Source organism: Haliaeetus leucocephalus, unplaced genomic scaffold (genome assembly GCF_000737465.1).
Source record: "Haliaeetus leucocephalus isolate CR32 unplaced genomic scaffold, Haliaeetus_leucocephalus-4.0 Scaffold577, whole genome shotgun sequence".
NCBI lineage: Eukaryota > Metazoa > Chordata > Aves > Accipitriformes > Accipitridae > Haliaeetus > Haliaeetus leucocephalus.
The window spans coordinates 3,155,824-3,178,285 of NW_010973013.1; the positions used below are offsets into that span (position 1 = coordinate 3,155,824).

The 22,462-nt window shown below is 36.8% G+C and overlaps 1 protein-coding gene across 1 annotated transcript in view; it reads right to left on the reverse strand.

The window, feature by feature from the left end:
• Window positions 1-22,251, reverse strand: part of CLIP4 (CAP-GLY domain containing linker protein family, member 4) — a 30,637-nt gene extending 8,386 nt beyond the window's left edge. Inside the window, exons 1-11 of the mRNA XM_010577757.1 lie at window positions 22,147-22,251; window positions 19,369-19,430; window positions 18,634-18,782; window positions 15,553-15,692; window positions 14,543-14,636; window positions 13,475-13,636; window positions 10,014-10,132; window positions 7,493-7,729; window positions 4,087-4,222; window positions 3,219-3,359; window positions 544-627 (exon numbers count right to left, since the gene is read on the reverse strand). Of these exons, the coding sequence (XP_010576059.1) occupies window positions 544-627; window positions 3,219-3,359; window positions 4,087-4,222; window positions 7,493-7,729; window positions 10,014-10,132; window positions 13,475-13,636; window positions 14,543-14,636; window positions 15,553-15,692; window positions 18,634-18,766 (1,246 nt within the window). The 5' untranslated portion in view covers window positions 18,767-18,782; window positions 19,369-19,430; window positions 22,147-22,251. The remainder of the gene's footprint in view (window positions 1-543; window positions 628-3,218; window positions 3,360-4,086; window positions 4,223-7,492; window positions 7,730-10,013; window positions 10,133-13,474; window positions 13,637-14,542; window positions 14,637-15,552; window positions 15,693-18,633; window positions 18,783-19,368; window positions 19,431-22,146) is intronic.
• Between the last annotated feature and the right edge of the window lie 211 nt (window positions 22,252-22,462).

Consider the following 22,462-nt stretch of genomic DNA (forward strand, 5'->3'; position numbering starts at 1 on the left):
TTTTTAAAAAGCTAGAGTTTCATTTTTCATATTTGAAGCTTGTTATTATGAGTCTTCCATGATACAATGCCAAGACTGTTAAGTGCTGTTAGATGATAACACTTTATTATACAAGCTTGAACATACAGACAATAAAAATGCCAACAGAATACATGCACAGTTCTTCATCAAAATCTACGCAGTAATGATACAGGGCAAAAGGTCTCCCTCAGAAACCTAAGAAGGTAATTCTGCAGATCCTCCGTAACATCATTTACTAAGGGACAGCTTTTAGCTTTAAGGGCTTGTCTATATTCTTGTCCATGTATTTGGACAGAAGCTGTTACCAAACCAACACAGAATGCCAACCAAATATCCACACAAATTACTCCTACTAAAACTAAATGTGTACAGCCTGCTTGGCACTTGAATACAGACAGGCAAGGCAACTTTTTTTATGGTGTAGATACAGGACTGTTACAGAGGTAAGGCAGTAATAATACTGCTTCTGCCCTACCCAAAATTTTTCTCAAAGTTTTAAAAAATTAAAAAAAAATTACTTACCGTCTTTTGCAGATACAGTTTTTCGCCTGTTAGCAGTCATAAAGTTGGTTTCAGAAACACTGTCTTTTTTTGCCATATGTAGGCCTGTAGAAAGAATATATACAATTAAATATATACATCCTAACAGTGAACAGTAATTTTACAGGAAAGTCATGTATGAAAACAATTGGACAGATTTGTGAATGCATGGATAAAACTGATAAAACTGTACAATTCCTTAGACTCTTGATAAATGGGTAAAACAAGACTACATAACTGTTTTGATGGATAAGCACAGATGTTAAACCCCTTAACACATTAAAATAGTCCAATCTTGCCAAACAAATTGTCTGCAAAATAGTAATGTTTATATTGAAGGAGTTCCACTTAAATCTTTCAAACATTTACATCTATTATACACACAACATTCACTTTTATAGTACTTAAGATATACCATTCACTAGTATTAATTTCACAATTTCTGCATTGAAGATTACACAATGAAGTTTTGAGAGAGATTTGAGACCAAATCTTCCTTCAGTCTACAAATAATGAAGTACGTATGCCAATACGATTTTTAAGAGCCTCACTCTTAGAACAGCAATGTTGAGATAGGCATATGAACTAGTACTGCCACCTAAGTTATAATTTGTGAACAGTCATTTTGCATTTCTGACAGTTTCCTACCCTAACTCAATGAAGAACAAGCTTATCTATGATTTATCCCCTCCCTGTCATGAAAGAAAAATCACATCTTTTTTACTTAACTACATCTCTCGGCTTAATTCAGCTACAGGGACTGAACTAGTTTGCCAGTGTACTGTATTTTCCAAAATTTTATGGTTTAGCTATTAAGGCATCAGATCAAAAAAATAGTGTTTGTGACTGATAACACATTTCTCAACTTGATCTTAGTAATCCTTTTCCTAAAAACTTGAAAAAGAGACCTATTATCATCAATCTGATGGGTTATTCAAATCCAGTAGAAACAAATCAAATTTGAAAATCTCTATACAGCATTATATTTTACTTTGCAGCTTATAACCATATCTACAAAAAGCATACTAATTTTTCTTGGATCATTACAGACTACTGTATTGCAGGGATGAAGTTTAAAGGAAAGAAATGTAATCTGGTGATGCACGTAAACACTGCAAAACAAAGTTCTGCCTTTGCAGCTTTATCCTCCCACTCCAGACAGTGAATCAGCCAGGCGCGTTAATTCTAATGGACCTTTCAACACAAGAACATCTTACAAACAGCAGCTTCCAGATTACTGTTAGTGGATGTAAGCTCTGCTGGGCAGATGATGCATAACTCACTGATTTTTACCTAAAGCAAAGTATCAAATGTGTAAAATTTACAAAGACATAAATGCACCTTTGTGGCAGGAAAGGTGGTTTATGGCTAAACTGTCTGGAACACACCGTCTGTGACAAAGGAAACAGTCCTTTCCATTATAGTTTAATGAGTTACAAACAGTTCACAACAAACTAAATCAAACATTGAAAAATATTTAACAGAGAACGTCAGCTTAGATCTGCTCCTGAGCTATACTCCTAACAAAGTGATTATTCTGAGAAGCTTTTTATGCAAGATGTCCATTTATAAATAGCTTAGATCTTGTGCTAATTGTAAACACACATAGTTAAAGCTTACTTTGCTCTCAATCTACATAGAGAAGAGTTACATAAGTCATCCAAAATGCTGCCAGAATGCATCTCTTCTTCCATCAGCCTGGCACAGTGTTTCTATACCCTGCGTATTACTGGTAGAAGTGTGTAGTGTTTTAGGGTGCTTGAGTAAATTTGATGAGAATGTATGCATATCTTCCATCCCTTAAGCTGTGCCACCTTAGTATGAGTCACCTAAACAGGGTTCAAAAGGCAAAAGAAATGCTAATGTAATATATTTAACGACATTATTATGTAGTCAGCCAGACACAGGGCCAGATTATGCATGGTGGGCACTGCACACAGCAGGGAAGCGTCTGTACTCCAAACACCTTGGAAACTAAACAGACAGAAAAGATGCGTAATTCTTACTTCCCAAGGAGGGAACTTACACAGAAGGATTAAGTAATTCGAGTAAATTACGAAGAAACTAAACCAGAGTCAGGGACTGAGCCTGTAACTCCAATCAGTAGACTGAGGCCGTATTACCAGGACATCCTTTCTCTTCTCATTTGCTTCTGGTTTTACTCAGATAACTTAACTGGCAGATAAAATACAATCAGTTAAACAGTTCCTTGATAATTTTGCCAGAATATAAATTAAATTTCTTCAATTTCTGTACATAAAGGTGTATATAGATTAGTTTCTAGATTTTCACTATTTTAGTGAGATGTTTCAAGTTACCCAAGAAGATCTTAGTAAATGGAATCACATTAAGTTTAGACATTTAACTGGTATCACAGCCAATCAGAAATTACTTTAATGGCTCAAGAATAAATGTTGTGGGGAACTTTTTTTTTCTTTAGAGATTATGTAAAGACTATAACCTGTCGTAGCACATCAAATCTCTATACAGCTACACACAACGTCCTTCCAGTACCAGTTTACAGGCTAGCACCTTCTCATCCCAAGTGATGAACTAATTCCGAACAAGTATTTTAATACCAAGATTTACAGGGTTGGTGCTAATTCTTAAAGATTAGTATATCTCTATCCTTTCTCAACATAGAAGAAAATACTCACCAGAATTCACTTTGGAAGTTATGTGCGTCACATCTATTTTCTTGGATTTGACCAAAGGTGAAGACCGCATGGAAGAACTTCGTACAGAGCTTTTTCTGTGATCAGAAGCCTTGCTTATTTTAGAAAGAGGTGCAAAGATACCTGGAGAGAAAATTGTATGTGCCAAAAAAGAACCAGGGGTAATATTAATGTAACAAAATTTTCAGGCTATTATCTCTTACATCAATTAATTTAGGGTTTTTTCAGCCACAATCATAGCTTACTATGCTGTCAGAGCACTTGTAGGGTAGGAAGGGCTAGCTCAAATGAACAGTGAAACCAAAAGGCTTATCAAGCAATATGAACAGAGTCATTCAGGAAGTCAGTAAAACTATCAATTAGAATCTCCTTTTTGTCCTAACAGTAACATCCAGTCTCTGCTGTTAGAAAACACAAGACTTTGTATATCATGACTGTCCATGAAATATCAATTAAAATATCTCAAGCTGAAAGTTAGAAAACAACTACAAGCGTGAATCTCTTAAAAAGGAAGACAAAGCAGGTAAAGAAACATGGCCATTATTGTTACAACACAAACAAATAGTTTCAACAATATAGATGGAAAAACAGGAAAGATAACGATCTCACAGTTTCAAGGAAATAACCAGAAGTTTTGACTTGTTGGTTGTTTCAGTGGTTTTACAAATAGCTGCAGCCAAAACACGAGGAGCAGTTAAAAGAATCAGTAAACCAACCAAACAAAGCACTACAAAGAAAAGCAACAGAATTTGTTAGCTGTTTCTATGCTCCCAAAAGGTTCATATAGTCCAACGCTTTTTTAAAAATTCAGGTTTTTAAAAAAATTTAAGAAAAAAATTAAAGTTTATACCACGTTTCGGTGCACACTTGAAGTACTGGACTTTTCCAACACTTCCATTGTTCTTTCCTTCTGGTTCATCCAGCTCTACACCAGCCCACTGGCCACTGGCAAATTCCGTTGTGCCACAAAATCTTAATGTACCAACCTAACACAAAGAGCATCAACACAGAATGACTCTGTTAAACAAGTATTGTTCATGAGAATATAGTATAGATTATGGAGATGGCAAGTCACCTCCAAGCTTTTGATCAAAACAGAGAAATACAAACATAACAATCTCCCTCGATTATTGACATTCCTATCCTTCAATGCCAGCCAATGCATTTTCCAAAACGTCTTAGTCCTTCTGTGTATATTTTGTATTAAACAAAAGCAGTGGTTATTGACAGATCTCATAACAGACAAGAATTAGACAGTAAGCACTGCTGTACAATACAGCTCCAAGTCAGCAAGGTACAGGAGTACATGCCTAATGGGAAGCTTTACTTTCAGTGCCTTCCACAACAGTAGTTCCAGAATCATGGCTAGGTATCTGGCTGAACTGGAGATTCCATGGAAATACTAGATAAAAAATTCTATAAATATATCTGTGTCTGTATAAAAATATACATATAAGTATACAAATATAGCAAAGCTTAAAGGGTAAATTTCAGAGCATACTTAATTTTTTTCTTTGGAAAAGATTCATAAGTCTTATTCCCTCCTTATGATTAAACAAAATTTCAAAAGCCAGTCAAATGTTTTAAACATTTTGTTGTCGTTTCAATATATACTATACTATATACTCTGAACAGATAAGTGTATCAAGAATATCAAGACAGACCAGTCTTGCTGGTGCACCTCAGTCTCCACAAACATACCTTATAAGCTCACACACTTCAACCAAATGGGGGAGGAATAACTAACAGAGATGCATTTAACATTGACTTAAATTCATTTTTTTATTTTATTTTTAAATTAGTCTTAGTAATAAAAACCTTTGATCTTTCAGTTGCTCTGTTTTCATTATCTCATGTGACCTTAAGACTCTTAGTTCATTTTTGACTATGACTTCACTGTCTAATCCAGCCCTCAGAGAGTAAACAGACAGGAAACCATTTTTTTTTCTTTACCATAAAACCTTCCAGCTACTCTTACTTAATTTTCTGTAAAGAAATAAATGTGACCCAGAGCCTGTTCTTCTTTTACTCTGAAGATCTGCTTTAAACTTGACTGTTATAGGCAGGTACATCACACTAATCTAGACTCAGACTTTTTAGCTACCAACCTAGAGATCAAATTCAGCCATACAGGCACCAGCCAAAGGGCACTTACTGAGCAGAGAGAAGAGACCAGCAGGCGTCTTAAACTGGAGGTGGAGATGGCAAAACTGAGGCTCCAATTTTGCACAAATCCTAGGACTCGTGCAAACAAGGAGCAGAGGACCTCTTACACATGAGAAACACGGCAGGAACAGGAGAAAAGAGTTTTCTCCCAGCTGCTGGTTTCCCTGCACTCACATTTCATTGAGTGTCCATTCAGATAACGTACAATCTAGCACGGCAGGAGCCAATGAAGCTGGGGGACCCCAAGTCGTACACATAAACACCTGCTTACAGACAGCTTCCTACCCTGTGAGACAACTAGAATGACAGGTGCAGTAGGAATCAAGAGAGGAATCCATTTTCCCTCTGGCATCTACTGTGTTTGGCTTTCAAGATTCATTAAAGCCGATCTATTCGGAGACTGCAGAAGCAGGAAAGAGAACAGGAATCCATAAACATTGCTTGTAAAAATGCTGCCATTCTAGTGCCCTCGTCCCAGCTTCCATATTCTGGAAATGAGAACTGCTCCAAGAGGAGGTTAAGAATTGGCACCATTTCATCATCCTGTTCTCACTTTTGCTCCACCCTGCACACATTTATGAGTATCAAGGGGGAGGGGAAGACAGGGCTGAGATCAACTTCTCCATTCAGACAAATGGAGAAAGTGGATGGGAAACATTGTGGGAGTAATGCAGAACAGCTCCTCGCACACAAAGAAAGGAATGGAGGAAAGCAGACGTGGAAAAGGAAGACCAAAAAGCACAATCACATTCCTCCTTCCCACCTGCCATATGACAGCTTTGGCTCCCTTAAAAACTAGTTGGAAAGCCCTGCTGGCCTTTGGCAGCAGAAAAACAGCTTCCAACAACTTCTTAAAAAACACTGTAATAGCATACTCGGTTAAAAAAAAAAAAAAAAGTAACCAAACCCAGGAAGCTTTATCCATAGACGGTAAGCACATTACAGTACAAACAGTTCTATGGGCCTTACTTGGAGGAAAGATACACAAGAAGACTAGTTTCTTCCCTTTCTTGCTATAAAGCCTCTGTTAACTTGCAGTTACATTATCTCCCCTAGCTCTCACTGTGCTATGGCTTTCTGTAAAAGAAACTTCCATGAACTTCTGTCTTTAACGAACAAGCGGCTTCCTGTACGTCATTTAGTTAAAATGCCTTCTGCGTAGCTCGCAATGCCTTCACTTTTCCTGACCCAATTTCAAGAATACACCAAATGAAAATACAAAATGGAAGCTGCTTTGCACTCTCAGTGGAGTTCACTTTAGAATGCTTCCGTTGTGACAATTACAAATCTGAAGTCATACTAGAAAAGTTATTAAAGGTAAAGCTACTCAAATATAAAATTTTGCTCACAAATGCCTTCAATATTTACCAGAAAAAACATCTGAAATCTTTAAAAGAGTTCTAGCACTCTTAAATCATTTCAGAGCCCTTGCTATCAGAGCAAATAAAAGGTATGAATACTAACTGCAATGTCAATGTTACATTTTTCAAATACATTTTTTAAAATGTGTCTGGCAAGGTAGCTTCTTAAAAGCTACTCACGTTTGAGCTGGACCAGTACTAGCTGCATTCTTACACTTCCACAGAACCGTGTAACAACCCCATTGGCACAGGACTGCTTCAAAGATTTTAGCTGCATTGCACCAGTGAAACTGGGTTGCTACAGGCTAAGCAGATTTAAAGTTTTCTTTTACCGCCTTCTGGAAACTATCAGGGGTAATTCACAAATGCATAAGCATAACTGAAAGCTGGGCAACCCACAAAGTAATCTGTAAATTTTACCATCATTTTGATGCAACACCAAAAACGTTAATAAAAGCTGAGCCATGCTGACATAATATAGGAGACTGTTAAAAAATTGTTTACAGATATAAAATGCAGACTGTGCCTGTCAAAACAGCTTTTCATAGTAGTGACTTTAACACATAACTGTTCAGCTTATTACTTTCTGTAACTAGATCCTTACTGCCATCCAGAGTTCATACCTTCCAGAAAGTGTTATAGACCCTCAAATTTGAGGTATGTCTCCAAAAGGGTATATAAATTGACTGTCCAGAAATTATGAAGGTAGTATCAGGTTGCTCATCATACCTTCTGTCCTGCAATAACAACACGATCTCCCAGTTTCAGGCCAAGCGATAAAAGCATGGCCTTGCCTGTGACATGATCATAGTTTGGAATCATGGCTTTTGAGATGTCACAGGAGAGAGGCACTGCATCCAGCAATATCTGCTTGATTTCTTTTGCACTGGCCGCTGCATCTGCCATTTCCAGTGGCATATCTACTGGATCAGGAACCACATCTGCTGGAATCTGCCCTTTGTCATTCTGTAGAAACAAAACATAGAATTTAATGTTGTGACAAGATAAACCTGATCAGGCAAAACCACAGCAGTTTATGAAATTTTTAATCCTCTTCATTAGGTATTTTTCCTAGAATATCAACAACTATAAAAACATCCAAATTTTCAAATAAGGCTGCCAAAACATCCTTAGGTATATAAACTAGCATTTACAGTGTCTTATTTTCAAAAGTGCTAAGTTACCAAAATTTTTAATCCTACAAACATCATTAATACTCAGAACACATGAAAAAAACACCTGTATATATCTGTGTACCTGAACACAGATTTAGGAAAGTAAGCAAGAATTCTGGTCTGTAACACCAATACTGTAAAGCTAACACCTCCCAAAGAATTTATCTTTACCCAGTATATAGTTTACTCCTTGGTAAGGCTTATTCCGAATTTAAGATAGAATTTAATTAATATATGTTGCATGTATAGAATACACAAAGTTGGTGTCTCACATAAATACTTGAATAAATCTGTTCAGCTTTATTTAGATACAAACTATTCCATGAGAGATGAATTAAGGACGGAGTCCTTTCCAAACACGTCCCATTCCCAGAGAGCAGTGACTGTGATACGCTCTGTGTACTCGCTCTAGGCCAGAGCTGTTGGAGTACCAGCTCACCTGGAGTTAACCTTAACTCAAGGCCAGGTGATCAGACAGCAAGGACACTGTTGGGCTGTCAGGCTGCTACAATGGCAAGTTCTACCTATGCTTTCTTCAGCAAAGGCATTAGTATGGATCTTCACCTATCTGCCAATTTTCACAAAGTTTGTGGAAACATAATTATCTCAGACTTCCAGATTCGTCTCAACTGAGCCCCTGGACTAAGAAATTACTGGAAGCTCAGAGGGAATGACGCAGAGCGAGACTTTATTTGCTTTTTTTCCTTAAAAAACAGACTAAAAGCTCAACCTTCCCTGAGCTCCCTATAAATCTCCCTGTCTCAGCCCTAGAAAACTATAATCCTTACTCCGCATTTGTACTCTGCTGTCCTCACAGAGGCAAAATCTACAAAGTCTCTGGTCAGAACTTTATTGTGGGATTGAAGAATTAAACACTTAGCATTCCTTAAAAATCTACAGTCATTCTGTAAGTAAAAGGTCAGCCCCATTCAAGTCACAGTACCTTAAAAACAGGATATAGCTACATTAAAGTTAAGTGGGGAGTTTGAGTTTTTAGTCATCACATTAGTGATTCTTTCGGTCACATCAGTCCTGCAATTCAGCCCATCAGGTGCCCTGGAAAACTTTGTGTCAACACAAGGCAGGGGGCAGAGCAGAGGCAAGAAGGCAGAAGTGGGCACAGCGGCACAGGATTGCTTTTGTCAAGGGCAGAGCCACCTTTTGCCAGCTCAGAATGCTTGTGCAACTACAAAGCAGTATTCCCTGTGTCAACAGACTCTTAAACGTACAGCTGCCATAGAATTTGAAACATGTACATGCACACTAAATAATGAGACAAAGAAGAAAAAGAGCGTTTTTAAAGAGATCTAGATTGAATATCGTGAAGAACTGTATGAACAATGATGTTCCAGAAGATTTCACACCATCAGTGATACATAAAATAATGACTTTTGAGTACCCTTAAGACAATTATAATTTCTCATTATAAAAAAAAAAAAAAATCCCTGAATTTGAAAATGGAGAACTGAGATACTACCTATGCTAAAAAAAAAAAAAAAACCCAAAACCACACACACACCCCCAAAAACATACAAAAAAAAAAGAACAAAAAAACCCACAAAAAAACCCACAAAAACAATCAAAACCCAAGATTTGTGGCTACATGCATATAGCAGCACTTTACACTATAACTCAGGCCTTTTGTTTGGTTAATAAGCAGGGCAGTTAATGTTTCTTCATTTTCAGCTACTTATGCTAAGTTTACTGCTAAGCAATACACTGCATTTCTGGAGGTCACAGATTGCACTCCTGTATTTCTGAAAAGATCCACCACTGCCATGACAACTGTTGCATGACACAAAGGAGTATTAACAAATGAAAGTTCAAGCAACAAATAGAAGAACATCTTGAAAGCTATTTGAACTAATGAACTAGACTGTGACACAAAAACACAAACTTCAACACAAAAGTATGACAAAGCATACAAAATCATCCACTATGAGTTATAAATAATTTTTATGAGGCACTATCACTCCATATAACACATTTTTAGCTAACCAAAATCCTGGATAGACTGTTCAAATTTTCCAGGTACTTTTTTCACCTTTTGGTGAATCTACAACCTTACTCCTTACCCTAAAGGCAGGATTTGCTCCATGTTCCAGTAAACACTTGACAGCTCCTGTACATAGGTTAAATGCAGCAATATGCAAAGCTGTTCCAAAATCAAAATCACTACAGGTGGCATCCACATCTGCAATTAAACATCACATGTGAGGTATGCAAGTCTGTTACGTGAACGTTTCACCCTACACAGTCTTTGAGAGGACATTCATTTTTACAGATTATGTTAACATTTATATAGAGACACCATTATTTATGTACTAAAAGCATATGAGAAGTAATTCTACAGAGAACATCAACCTTATCTGCATCTGTTTATTCATACCATGAACCAGTCTGGAAGATGAGCATTTACTTTCATTCATTTTATAATACTGATGACTTAACTGCAAAATTGTTGCTATTCGGGATGCCCAATCAACTGTGCTAAGATTAACAAGTTAGTAACTTGAGGTTCGCATGTAAACTAATGTTTCAGAAATATTTATATTTATTGCTTCTAGATGTCAAATGTTAAAAGGAGATGCATCTTCAACAAGTTGTTTTCCTTTGTGAGCAGGTAGGGGGGCAAGGGAAAACTGATTATACCTCTGCTTTACCTTGATTCAATTACTAATGGTCAAGAACAAAGTAAGAGCTAGTGATTTTTATAATTTCTTTGGTTTCAAAGAATGGCACTCTGAAGGGTCTTGCACTGATAGTTTGGAAAATAGAGCACTGCATTTGACTAGAAGAGATTTAGCGTAATACGTATTTCTGTCAGTTGTTCCCAATACATCTTTCAATCTGCTATGAAGTTATTACTGTTCTAGAAGATTGGAGTTCTAACGTCTATTTAGTCTTTGGCCCCTCTCCTAAACTATACAAGAGAGATGTCAGTTTGAGTCAATTATGCATATGACTTAATTAAAAATGCCAGCTGATTTAATAAAAAAACCAAAAGCCAACAAGTTTTAGCAATAATATTCCAATTTGAAATACTGGTGAGGAACATAAAAGTTTCTACCTCAGGGCTGTACAGTCTCCCAATATTTTCCAGTATCAGCCTCTGCCCCAAAAACCACTAGCCCCTCTCACAATGTGATAAACAAGGTATATCCCAACTGTATCAACATCCTTATATAGTTATACTAAACTAGTATTTCAGGGACAAATAAAACATCAACATATATAGAAAATATATAAATATGTATGTCTTTGTATAGATAGGTCAACTTTATACATAGTGATAAAGATCAAAGGTAACAAATTTGGGATCAAATCTTAAGAGTTTTACAATTGCACTAATATGAATACAAACTTAGCTATTTTAAATTTAATTGGCACATGCATGAAAAAAGACTGCATTCACATGACACAATCATAACAGCAGCTATGTATGCAGATGTAACTTTAATTTATCAAATGTCAAAAGACCATTACCAGTTTAAAACTGAGTAGAAGCCGTGTAGTTGTATACAACCATTGAAACTTCCATGTTTAATAAGGCTATTGAGTAAGTATTTTCTGCACACACAGGAACCAATTTGCAGAAATACTGATCAGTAACATCAGCTACTGAGTCAGCGACAATTTTAAAAATAGGAGTACATGCAACTGACATGTAGGGTTTTGTTTTGTTTAATTAGACTAGTGTGACTTCCTCAGACTTGCAAGCTTCATGCTTGGAGTATTTAAACACTGTTTTCTTACAGCTTTGTTCTAGGTCTAATTTAGCATAGTACAGGTGACAAAAAGAAACATATATATCAAACGTTACCCAGTAACTACCCCCAAACTACCTAGGAGAAATCAATATGCAGCAATGGTCTGTCATTAGCAAACCATGCAGATTACAGTCATTGTCTAGTGGCACCACACAACATTTCTAATTATTAAGCCTTTCACAATTTTTATATTTAAAACCTCTAAAAATCTAAGATCAAACTAGCTCTCTGTTCTAACAATTGAGGAGTAAATCTGTATTAAGAATTTAACCGTAGAGTGTCATAAAGGAAATAGTTTAGCAGTAAATCAAAAGGAAAACATCAGTGGTACTGGCTGTTTCACAATGGGTGTCTCAGAGTCAGTATACCACTGTCTTGAAAAGTTATTTATACATTAACAACCGTTTTTCCTCCAGTTCAGTATGGATCCATCCAAGGCATATTTGCCTTCTACATACATCCTCCCTTCTCTGCATGCCGCCTGATGAAGTATGGAGCTAAGAGTATTCTTTCTGTTAATTCAGACCATACGTTGTTTTCATTTCACAGGGCAAATAATTTTATACATTTTCTGAGATAAAAAAATCATCTGCTTATCCAAGAGTTGCCAGCTGCCAAGGCATTTAACCAGAGTGGTTTCCTTGGAAATCTGAGCAAATTCCCACCCCTTCTGTAGGCACTGCACAGGAGGAAATGAGAACACCAAATGCAAACAAGGTCCCAAAGAAGACCTAATCTGCTGATGCAAATTATGGAGACTGGACTATTGAAATGTGATGTGGACTTAACTATTGTGCAGTCTTATTTTGTCTTTTGTTACAACCTATACTTGTTACCTCTTAAACGTGTCATACCAATAACAGCCCTGTTTAACAATTACATCCAGGATGAGTCAAGATCTGGTAAGCAAGCCTTGTGTACTCCAAAAACCTATCAGCTTTTTAGAATTTAGAGACAGAGTCTTTAGCTAGAACTAGCTAAAAAAAAGAGCATTAATCATTTTGCAAAATGGCACAATCAGAAGATTGTTCAATAGAACAAATTAACATTTGTACAATTTCAGTATTAAAATTGCTTACAGGTTTTGATATCCTGACCAAATTAGGAACAAGTGGTTCTGGTTCAGAACCATTTCTATATTTCCATTTGCATTAGTGTAAATAGGGCTCTCCAATTACCAATCCTTCATATTATCATTCCAAAAGGTATTATCTATTCATGCCAAACACTGAAGTCAAACTGTTCCTTACACATGACCTTCTAGATAGCTGAGAAGTGGGAAAAATGAGCATGTCAAAGTTGGTTCAGTCACTAGTTTGCCACATGCCGTTGCCAAATCCCCACTTCTCCTTTACCCTTCTCCCAGCATTTCAGACATACTTCTCAGTGTTTAAGGAATCTTAAAAACCCTAAGAATTTACCAGAATAGTTACATCTTTTGTTTTCCGCATAGATTCTCTTAGTCCTCAACAACTTGGAATTAACCTCTTTACTTTCCATTCTATTAGATACTTCTCTACCTAATCTTGTACAAAGCTCCAGTTTAAAAGCCAGCAATGGAATCAGTGCTTAAACCACACATAAAAAAAAAAAAGTTAAGAGAAAAAAATGAACCAATGAGGCTGACTAAAATAATAAGAAATTAGAAATTATTTATGTATAATAGATAAATAAACCCCACACTTAAAGACCACTACACACCAGCTTAGGGTCAACAGAGTAACAAAATATGGAAAACTGCATGAAACAAAAGTAACAATGCCTACCTTTTGGCTTTGCATTTTTCAAAATAACACTAATAAGTTCTGGAACATCAAAGTAGGCAGCATAATGCAAGGCATTCATATTTGTCCAGCGGCTGCGTAAACTGCTATCAGCACCCAAATCAATAAGCTGCGTCGCAAATTTTACAGCGGTTTCAACATCACCTGCAAGGCAAAATTTGTAAAATATGCATTAGAGATTTATGTGACCTCAAAAAGCATGCACATGCTTATGCGTTACACATAATGTACGTTAAACCCTTAAAGCTCACAGCAGAACAATTACTGTGCCTTTCTTTTTTAGGATTAGGATGCAGAAATCTTTGCCTTTTATCATAAAGAGCTCAAATCTCTACTACAGTATATAATAACACTACCTGTTTATCTCTAATGTAAATAATGTGTCACCCATCAAAACCAGGGATTTTAGTATCTGATAGAAGAAAAAAAAAATTACACACCAGAATGCTGAAGTTTATGTTAAAAGATCTGCCAACACCAGAAAAGCTACCCTATGCCAGACGTCGCTCAGAAACTTAGTTCAAACTCAGAGGAGAGCTGGGTTACTTACAAAAAAGTAACATAACACTGAAAAGCTAATATGGGTGTTCAAGCAGAGTTAAATATGCTCTTATTTCCAGTACTTATGATCATAATAATGTGAACAAAGATTATTGTTTTCTTCTGACATGATCAAGGTGAAAGAAAAAAAAAAAAAAAAGAACAGCCAGTCACCTAATGTTCTAGTTTCACCAATGTTAGAAAACCACTGATAGCTTAGTTCGCAGTTTGTATGTCAGTCTGAAACAGCCTTTGCTACGTTAAAAATGTGTGGTTAAGCTGGTACTATTATTTGCAATACCTATACCACTAACTCAACTTACTCCCGATTGCCACAGCCATAACTGCACTACAGTTCTGTATGTTCCTTTCCGATGACCACTAGAAGAGCCAAAACCAAGCATTAAAAGAAAAAAAAAAATCTACTGCAAGGAAAAATTCTGTAATAGTCAGTGGGATTAGCCTTTGTGAACTAGGTTTTTATATCTATAATGATGTTTCTTTACTCACCAATACCATGAGCCCCTGATTTGCAAGTGTAATGCAAGAGAGTCATATCAGTCAGTCCATCTCTGTCATTCACATTGCAACCCCTTTTAATGATCTGAGGGAGAAGTGGAAAAGAAGCGGATTTTAGCTCTGGCATATCTGTGACATCAGTATTATCTAGTAAGTTACTTCAGATATATTGACTCCTGGATTCATTTCAATGGCTAATAACAAAGAAGCCTGCCAGAATAGACTGTAACTGCAGAACTGAACAACATGCACAAATGTAATAAATAGTATTATATGAATACCATTAACCTTCATTGTTTACAGATTTTAAAGCTTCTTTATATTATTACTTCTAACATACATTTCACATGTTGAAAAGTTAACTGCTTAACTGAACAATAGGAAAATGACATCATTTATGAAGTCTCTCCGCTTGCTCTTTGATCTCTCAACAATTCCCCTCCTCCCCCGCAAAAAAAGCCCTCAGTTATACCATGGTAGGAAGAATGTTTACTATAGTTCTCCACCTGTTTAGAAAAGCCTGTAATCCGGAAGAAGAAAAATAAGAAAGTAGGATGGAATTAATAGAAACAAGGTGTCTTCTGAAAGCAGCCTATTGCAGGTTGCAAAGAGATTTCAATTCCTATCTCATTTTGTGCCTTGGAAACATTGCCCTTAAGGTCAGGCTTCACTGTAATTTCATATATTGGAGTTTACGATCACTGCTAAGTAGGAAACTGTAACACCAAGGTGAAGGGTCTCTAAACAACTGCTTTGAAAAGAAACAACGTTTCTACTATCTATCCAAATACACTGACTTTTTATCCTTCATCTTTCTCTTTCCAAATGAAAGCTGACAACACCTGGAATACAAGGCACTGATCAGTAACTACTTGTTAAAAGGCAGAAACTGTATCTGCTTTTATGAGTAGTTCTGCTTCTGAATGAACTCTTTTTATTCGTTGTCAAAAGAGTATTTCTTTAACACTGAAAGCATTCAAGGATCTTCATTTATACCTCACCTCATTCCCAATAATATCAATATTCTGCTGGACCTGTGGAACCCACTGCCTTAAGATAGCAAACAATTCAGAAACTGATGTTTTGGGGTTGAAAAGTATTTCTTGGCATGCTGCGTCATTGGGATCGAAGAAGGAAAACTCTGTTAAAAAAAAGGAATCATTAGGTACAATTTTAAGTTTTAACATGCATCTAGTTTTTCAAACTCAGAGGCAAAGAATAGCAGAAAGAGTCACTTCACCACTAATTACACTGGAAAATCAGAATGTTGAATTAATTTAGAAAATTTTCTTTAAGATCTGGTCTAGTTTTCCTTTAACACTAAGGTCTTGCTTATACTTCTGAAAGAGCTTTGAATCGGCAACCAATACAATGATACTACAAGACTGATTTTAAGTTTAGGCAAGGACTAACAGAGATGTGCAGTGATTATGCTAATAAGGGTTTACTCTTGCTTCAAGCTAGCCAAAGACTGCTGATTCTAAGCTGTTCCCAAGCACAGACAAGCCTCTTGATCTCTCAGTGATTAAATGCGTACATGATTTCTCCATATGCTACAAAACGTGTCTTTTCCTTCTTGTTCCATCACAATTTACATAAAACATACCAAAATATAAACACATGCACAAATCAGGAAGGCATTCTATGGCCTCCGTTATTTTCAGATATTTCATGAATGTATCAGTCCCAGCTGGTGGCAGCTGCAGGTAACAAACACCTTTAAAAATTAAGCCATCAAACCAAGATCAAAAAAAAAGATTATTTTAAAGACTTTAAGCCTCATGTTGCTTCAGACAACCCAAAGTATAGGTGTAAAAACCACCTTATTATTAAACGTTACTTACCTTATTATTCACGTTACTTATAGGCATTTGCGTGTGCATGTATACACATACTATACTTGAAATTTGTGGAATTTCTTCCAACCGGAAAATTATATGAAAGAATCTGGATAGCAGTGGCTATTAGGAGACGGAATGGAAGCAGAACCTACTGTCATCAGCAAGTGACTGAATCATGGAAAACACTGAACTTTTACCCCCGCTGCAGCTATCAGGGAGTTGCCTTTTTAAAAGGTTTCAAATAAATGTACAATGTCAGCTTGCATCAATCGCAGATACAAGGCTCTCAGAATGGACATACAGGTTAAGTAAAATAGGACATCAGCCATCTGGGTGTACGACATAGTATAAACTACCTCTGGATGAATCATCATAACCTTTCCTCAGAAAGAGCATACCGCACTTCTAGATTGGATTAACAGATAAAGGCACATATGGAGCTCACCTCCTGGCTATCTAGAGTTCCTCTCACTGCATTGCCATGATTCAATAAGAATGAAAAAAGGAGGACAACTTCACTGATATTTAGCATGAATTTGTATTTGCACCTAGCATATAAAAAAAAGCAAACCCCTTATCTCCCAGTACTACACAAAGTGTACTTCTCACCTACATCCTATGCGTTGACGCAGATCTGATTTATCTACTAATATTTAACTTCCATATAAACCACAGCTGATCTATTGCTGAAAGCTATGAATTAAACAGACAACTAGCCAACAAAATTAATGATCTTACACAACATGCATGATTCTTACTCTACCAGGAAGATTTCTAGCTACAAACCTGAATCAAATTATGTATCAGAAATCAACTCTAACAGAATGTTACAATCAGCATGCTAGGGTAAAAACCTGAGACTATATTAAGTATTAATAACAACCACCATAAGTGCTTAACAGGGGATCAGCTGTAGTGTTTGCAAACCAAAGAGACGTTACAGAAAATCTGTTAAAACAAGAAGTTCCATGAAAGGATGACAATGGCACCTAGACACATTAAAACATTACCTTCTCCACCTCTATCTTTCCCATGCAGTGATTACTGTGCTCAATTGTATTAAGGAAAAATAAATGCACTTAATGTAATGAGCAAAAATCTTTGTCTGTTGTGGTTTAACCTTCTTTACCCAGATTCAGTAATATTACTGTTACACAGGTGACAGCAACCTCCTATAAAAGGAAATTTTTTTATTCAATGAGTAGGCATAGACCGAGTAGGACAGACAGTAGCAATATTGTAGTGTTATTAGAAGATATCACAACACAACAATGTTTAAAGAAGGACAAATGGAAAATTTTTCTAAGGGATAAGAAGGAAGAACAGAATAAACCATGGCAGTACTTAAAGAGTAGAATAGGACAGACAAGTTATGATAATAGGGCTAAACCATGTAAAGACAGATGTTCATGTATTAAAATATATCTTATGGAGCTGTTAAAATTCCAACCTGTGCTAACTCATCAAACAGGTCTCCAGAATGCTGAGTCTGTCAAAGACAGAACATTACATGTATTTATTTTTCCTGAATACAGTTGATTGCTCTAATCAATGCATAGGAAAAACAGGTGGATGCAGTAATTTTTAAGGTATATAGATGCTATTAACATCTTCTGCAATATTCAAAGGCTTTATAATTGTAGCTATCTATGCAGATCCTTACCTAAACTGGCATATTAATATATTACATATCCTGTTTAAAATATTATAATTTATACAAGCAAAGACAATTCAACATTATTTCAAAAGCTGATCACCAATACTTGCTATAGTTTTCCAACACTCATTTCACAGTCCTTACCACCACAAACACCTACACTTCCAACAGAAGCATCCCCCTATATTGTTTACATACTGAAAGCATGAGAAAGTGTAACTCCAGAGGTTTTAAATGTGATGTATATGCTTAACTACATTTAATTACTGAAATTTTACATCTTAACACAATATCCAGTTCTACACCAAGATGTAAAAAACCTACAAACATCCGACCACACACCCAGAAGAAACAGTAAGAAGGAGAAGATATTATAATTTAAAATGCATGCGATAAGAAAAACAGAAAAAGCATGGGTCTTCATCTTTCATTTCCTTTAAAAAAATAATAGAGAATTCATTTACAAGCAGTAAACTACTTCTGAAAAGAAGGAATAAATTAAGAGTTGACAGCTTTTCTTAAAATTTATTATTCAAATTTATTCTCTGTTGATCACAAATTCATTTTCTGTTAAAAATACATACCACAGTCTGAAGGCATTGGTGCTGCAGCAACAGAAAAAGTAACAGATGTTTCAGAGTTTGAGAATAAGAACCGTTCTCTTTCAATGAGGGAATCTCCTTCTACGGAAGGTTCTGGGAGATCCTCTATGGTCATCTTCTAGAAAGCCACTTTGGGAGGAAAAAAAAGAATAAATAACCTCATTAGAAATACTGTGGATTAGTTCTATTGTAGTAAGATATAATGTGCAATGAGACTAAAATATCTCCTTTTTGCAAAGATAAACTACCACTACCATTGCATTCTTACAAACTAATAAAGTTAATTAGTAAAAGCTAGTAGAGTATGGTGTCGAGGATAGCCAACTTCCAGTTTTGATTTCGTCACTAAAATTGCACGTTATTAATGGAAAACATTATGTTTCTCCCCAGTTTTCCACTTGAGCAGTAATGAAAATAATAATGCTATAACTAGCAACCACATGGTGATGATGAATGGATTAGTATTTTACAGTTTTATGAAAACGTGAAGCATCAAGTACCTGTCCTCATACTCTGCATTCATATTCCTTTCCTTCACTGTGAGCAAGAACATGCTACCAGCTACCGCCTTCTCCTCTTTTAAAATTCCCAGCACTTTAATCTTCCCACACAAAGCTGTAGACAATTCATCACTGGGTGATTCACTCCTGGACTCATGATTCCATATCAGCTCCTTTCCCAGCTTCTCCCCTCTATGTTTTAAAATAGCATACTTACCACAGTGTTGTAACCTCCACTCTGGTGTTGTTTCCAGTCAACTTTTCAGGCCTTAGAGCAACCTAGGAGAGAGAAGAAAGATTAAATGGCCGTACAGAGTTATAGTGACATTTTCTAACAACCAGGCCAAGTTATGTTCTAGTTACGGTTCACATGCTAAGATCAGAGGAGAGCTGACTACCGCTTGTAAGACATCTACTCAGGCAAATTCAGTAACAAATAATGAAAAACAACATTCTTAATAGAAACAGGCATTATCACACTATTGGAGACTACATCTCACAGTTGAAAACCTGAAATTCTACATCTTGAATTTTCATGGTTAAATACTCAGGGTAAAAGCAACACTTCTATTAAACAAGCTGAATTTTTATTCTGGAGCTTGCTATACAGTGCTCTTTACTCAGGAATTTTTTTAGCCAGTTTGCTTGACAGAAAGAATTCATGGAGTTTCAAAGCATGTTTGGTTTTATTACATTTAATCTATACACAGGAGTAAACAGGAAAAATAAAAAAAAGTAGTCTGTTTTTTGTATCTTGCACACAAGTAGCTATGTGAATAGATTTATTCTAATATTTCCCCAAATAAACTTGTCACACTATTTGGGAACCTCACATAATCTGCATTCTAATATAAAAGGCATTTTAGCAGTGGATTACAGATGCTGATCTTGAAGTAAATAAAAGAAACCTCCTCTTCTTGCACTCCATGCACAGTTCACCCTGTCCTCAACTCGGAAAAGAGGTCCACATGAAAAATGCTCATTTTTCTCCCACTAGTTTATTTCTTCAGTCTTACGCAGTTGTACAAATGCATGTGCTGGCACAAAAGGAAGATCAAGAAGGAGGCCACTGGGAAGGGCAAGTCTATTTCTTCCCACAGCATTATTAAATTGCATTGGCTTAAGCATTCTTAGATTCAACAAGGCCAAAAATACCACTAATTTTTTAATTATTATTTTCATCCAGTAAGGAAAAGTTAGAGTTTACAGTTTGAATGGCTTTATAGTCATCATAAACATGACAACGGCTTTCTTGTATGAGGGACTAGAGTCTCTTAAGCTGCAAGTCACTAATTAAATCTCTTTTGTAGGGCAACAGTGAAATATTTGTTCAGAGGCTACAGTAAAACAAAACAAAACAAAGCTTTGTAAAACACATGAATCCACAACAGTGTTTCACAGGTAGCACATCAGACACTCTCGTGAAAAGCACAAAGGAACAAGTAATGTGCACGAGTATAGAAGAGATGATAGCTAAACCTGTTAAGTCAGAAAAAGACAGGAAAGGAATTATAAGCTTTTTGCACAGCGCTGCCAGTACAACACTGAGGAAACAAAAGAAACACAATGAGAAGTAGCCAGACCTGACTGAGCAGATGGTAACAGGAAGAGGTGAGATTTGTAAAGTACGATGACAAAAGTTACTGGAATTAGAAATCAACAGAGACATTTGAAAATTAATAAAGACGACTGTTTATTGCACACAGAAAAGCAGACCAAACAGAACAGAATCTGTGCATTTGCAAGTATCCAGGGCATCTTTTACTCTGACGGGCCAGAGGGGAGAATACAATCTGTCACAGGAGTGAAAAAATTTCAGCACACAAACTCCCAAAGCAAAGCAGGCAGAGAAACAACCCGTGTTGTTGGGCAGGCGACATGAAGACCCAGGTGCTACAACACATGCGCCGACCCAACTCCATAAAGAATGGCTTCACATGTTTACACTAGTCCCAACAGCCCCTGACCTAAGTGTGCACATCCTTACACCGTGGGATTTTAATTTGGATCTAGAAACGTATTACCATGTCATAGCACAGTACTGAACCATGCAATGTCAAGGCAACAATATGTTCTGCACCCATGACTACCTCCAGACTGCTAGTTCAGGTATAAGAACATCACAACCAGTTAACGTCACACACGCGTACCTGAAAAGGCAAAAGGAAAGCAAAAGATTGAAAACTATTTCAAAGAAAAGGAAAGGACAAACAGGCATTGTCCTTGTAATGACTTCTGCTCTAAGCAAAAACTCAACTGCCTGAGGTATTAATATTATCCAAGACATACAGACACAGGTGGGAAGTCCCGGTGAAATGGAACAGAAGGTCTTCCAGAAGAGCAATGATTTCCCTACATTAGTAAGATCAGTTTAAACAGACAGAAGGAAACGGTTAGAGAAATCAATGAAAGAAAGCACAGAATTTTCCTGTTCACAGCATTGTCAAACTACCACTAAGCGTAGTTTAGCACGGCAGAGAGTATCATACTTATTATTTTTTAACTGAATTAAATCTGAAAGTGAAAAATAGAAATATCATCGAAAAAAAAAAAAGAAAACTTGAAGGAGTCATCAGATGCGCATGCACTTATGTTGACAAGACTGAAGAGCAACGACAGGTTTCCTGATATCCACACGTTACAGAGAAGCGCACGGTACCTCTGCATATTTAAAAAATAAAAAAAAAAAAAAAGCTGTATAATACAGGATCCAACTTGTTCACGTACTCCAGATTCTGTAATTTGCAATTTGCAAATTTTGTAATTTGTGTTAAAGCACAAATACAAAGTTTTCCTGCGAGCACTATAAAAAACTTGCCAACGCTAAAGCACTTCAAGTGATGAAATACAATTGTGCTAGGGCTTTGATAGCAGAACTTGTCACGGATGTGATGCTATTTTTGACAACAACCACGCATAATGGACTACTTATCGTGCACTTATATGTGCTCAAGAAGAAAAATTGAGTTCAGAGAACACGACTCTTGCCACATACGCTATCTGCTTGCTCCACAAAATTTACAGCACGAGCGGCGGACATGTTACGTGCATACAGGTACACTCAAGACTGGTTTTTCAACCGGCGTGCGGGGCCCTCTTGCAACACGGCACTTTGTTTTGCGAAGCTGGAAATTTAAGAGAGTTCAGGTTTCAGAGCTGTCCGGGCTGGCTCTGCTCGTTCAAACCTTCCCGCCTCACCTCCCCCCCAGCAGAAAGCCCCGGTACCGCTCACGGTACGGTTATGTGAGTGAAACCCCCCCCCGGGCACCGGAGTCGGGGAGGGGGGGTTGGTCCCCAGCCTCGGCGGGCCG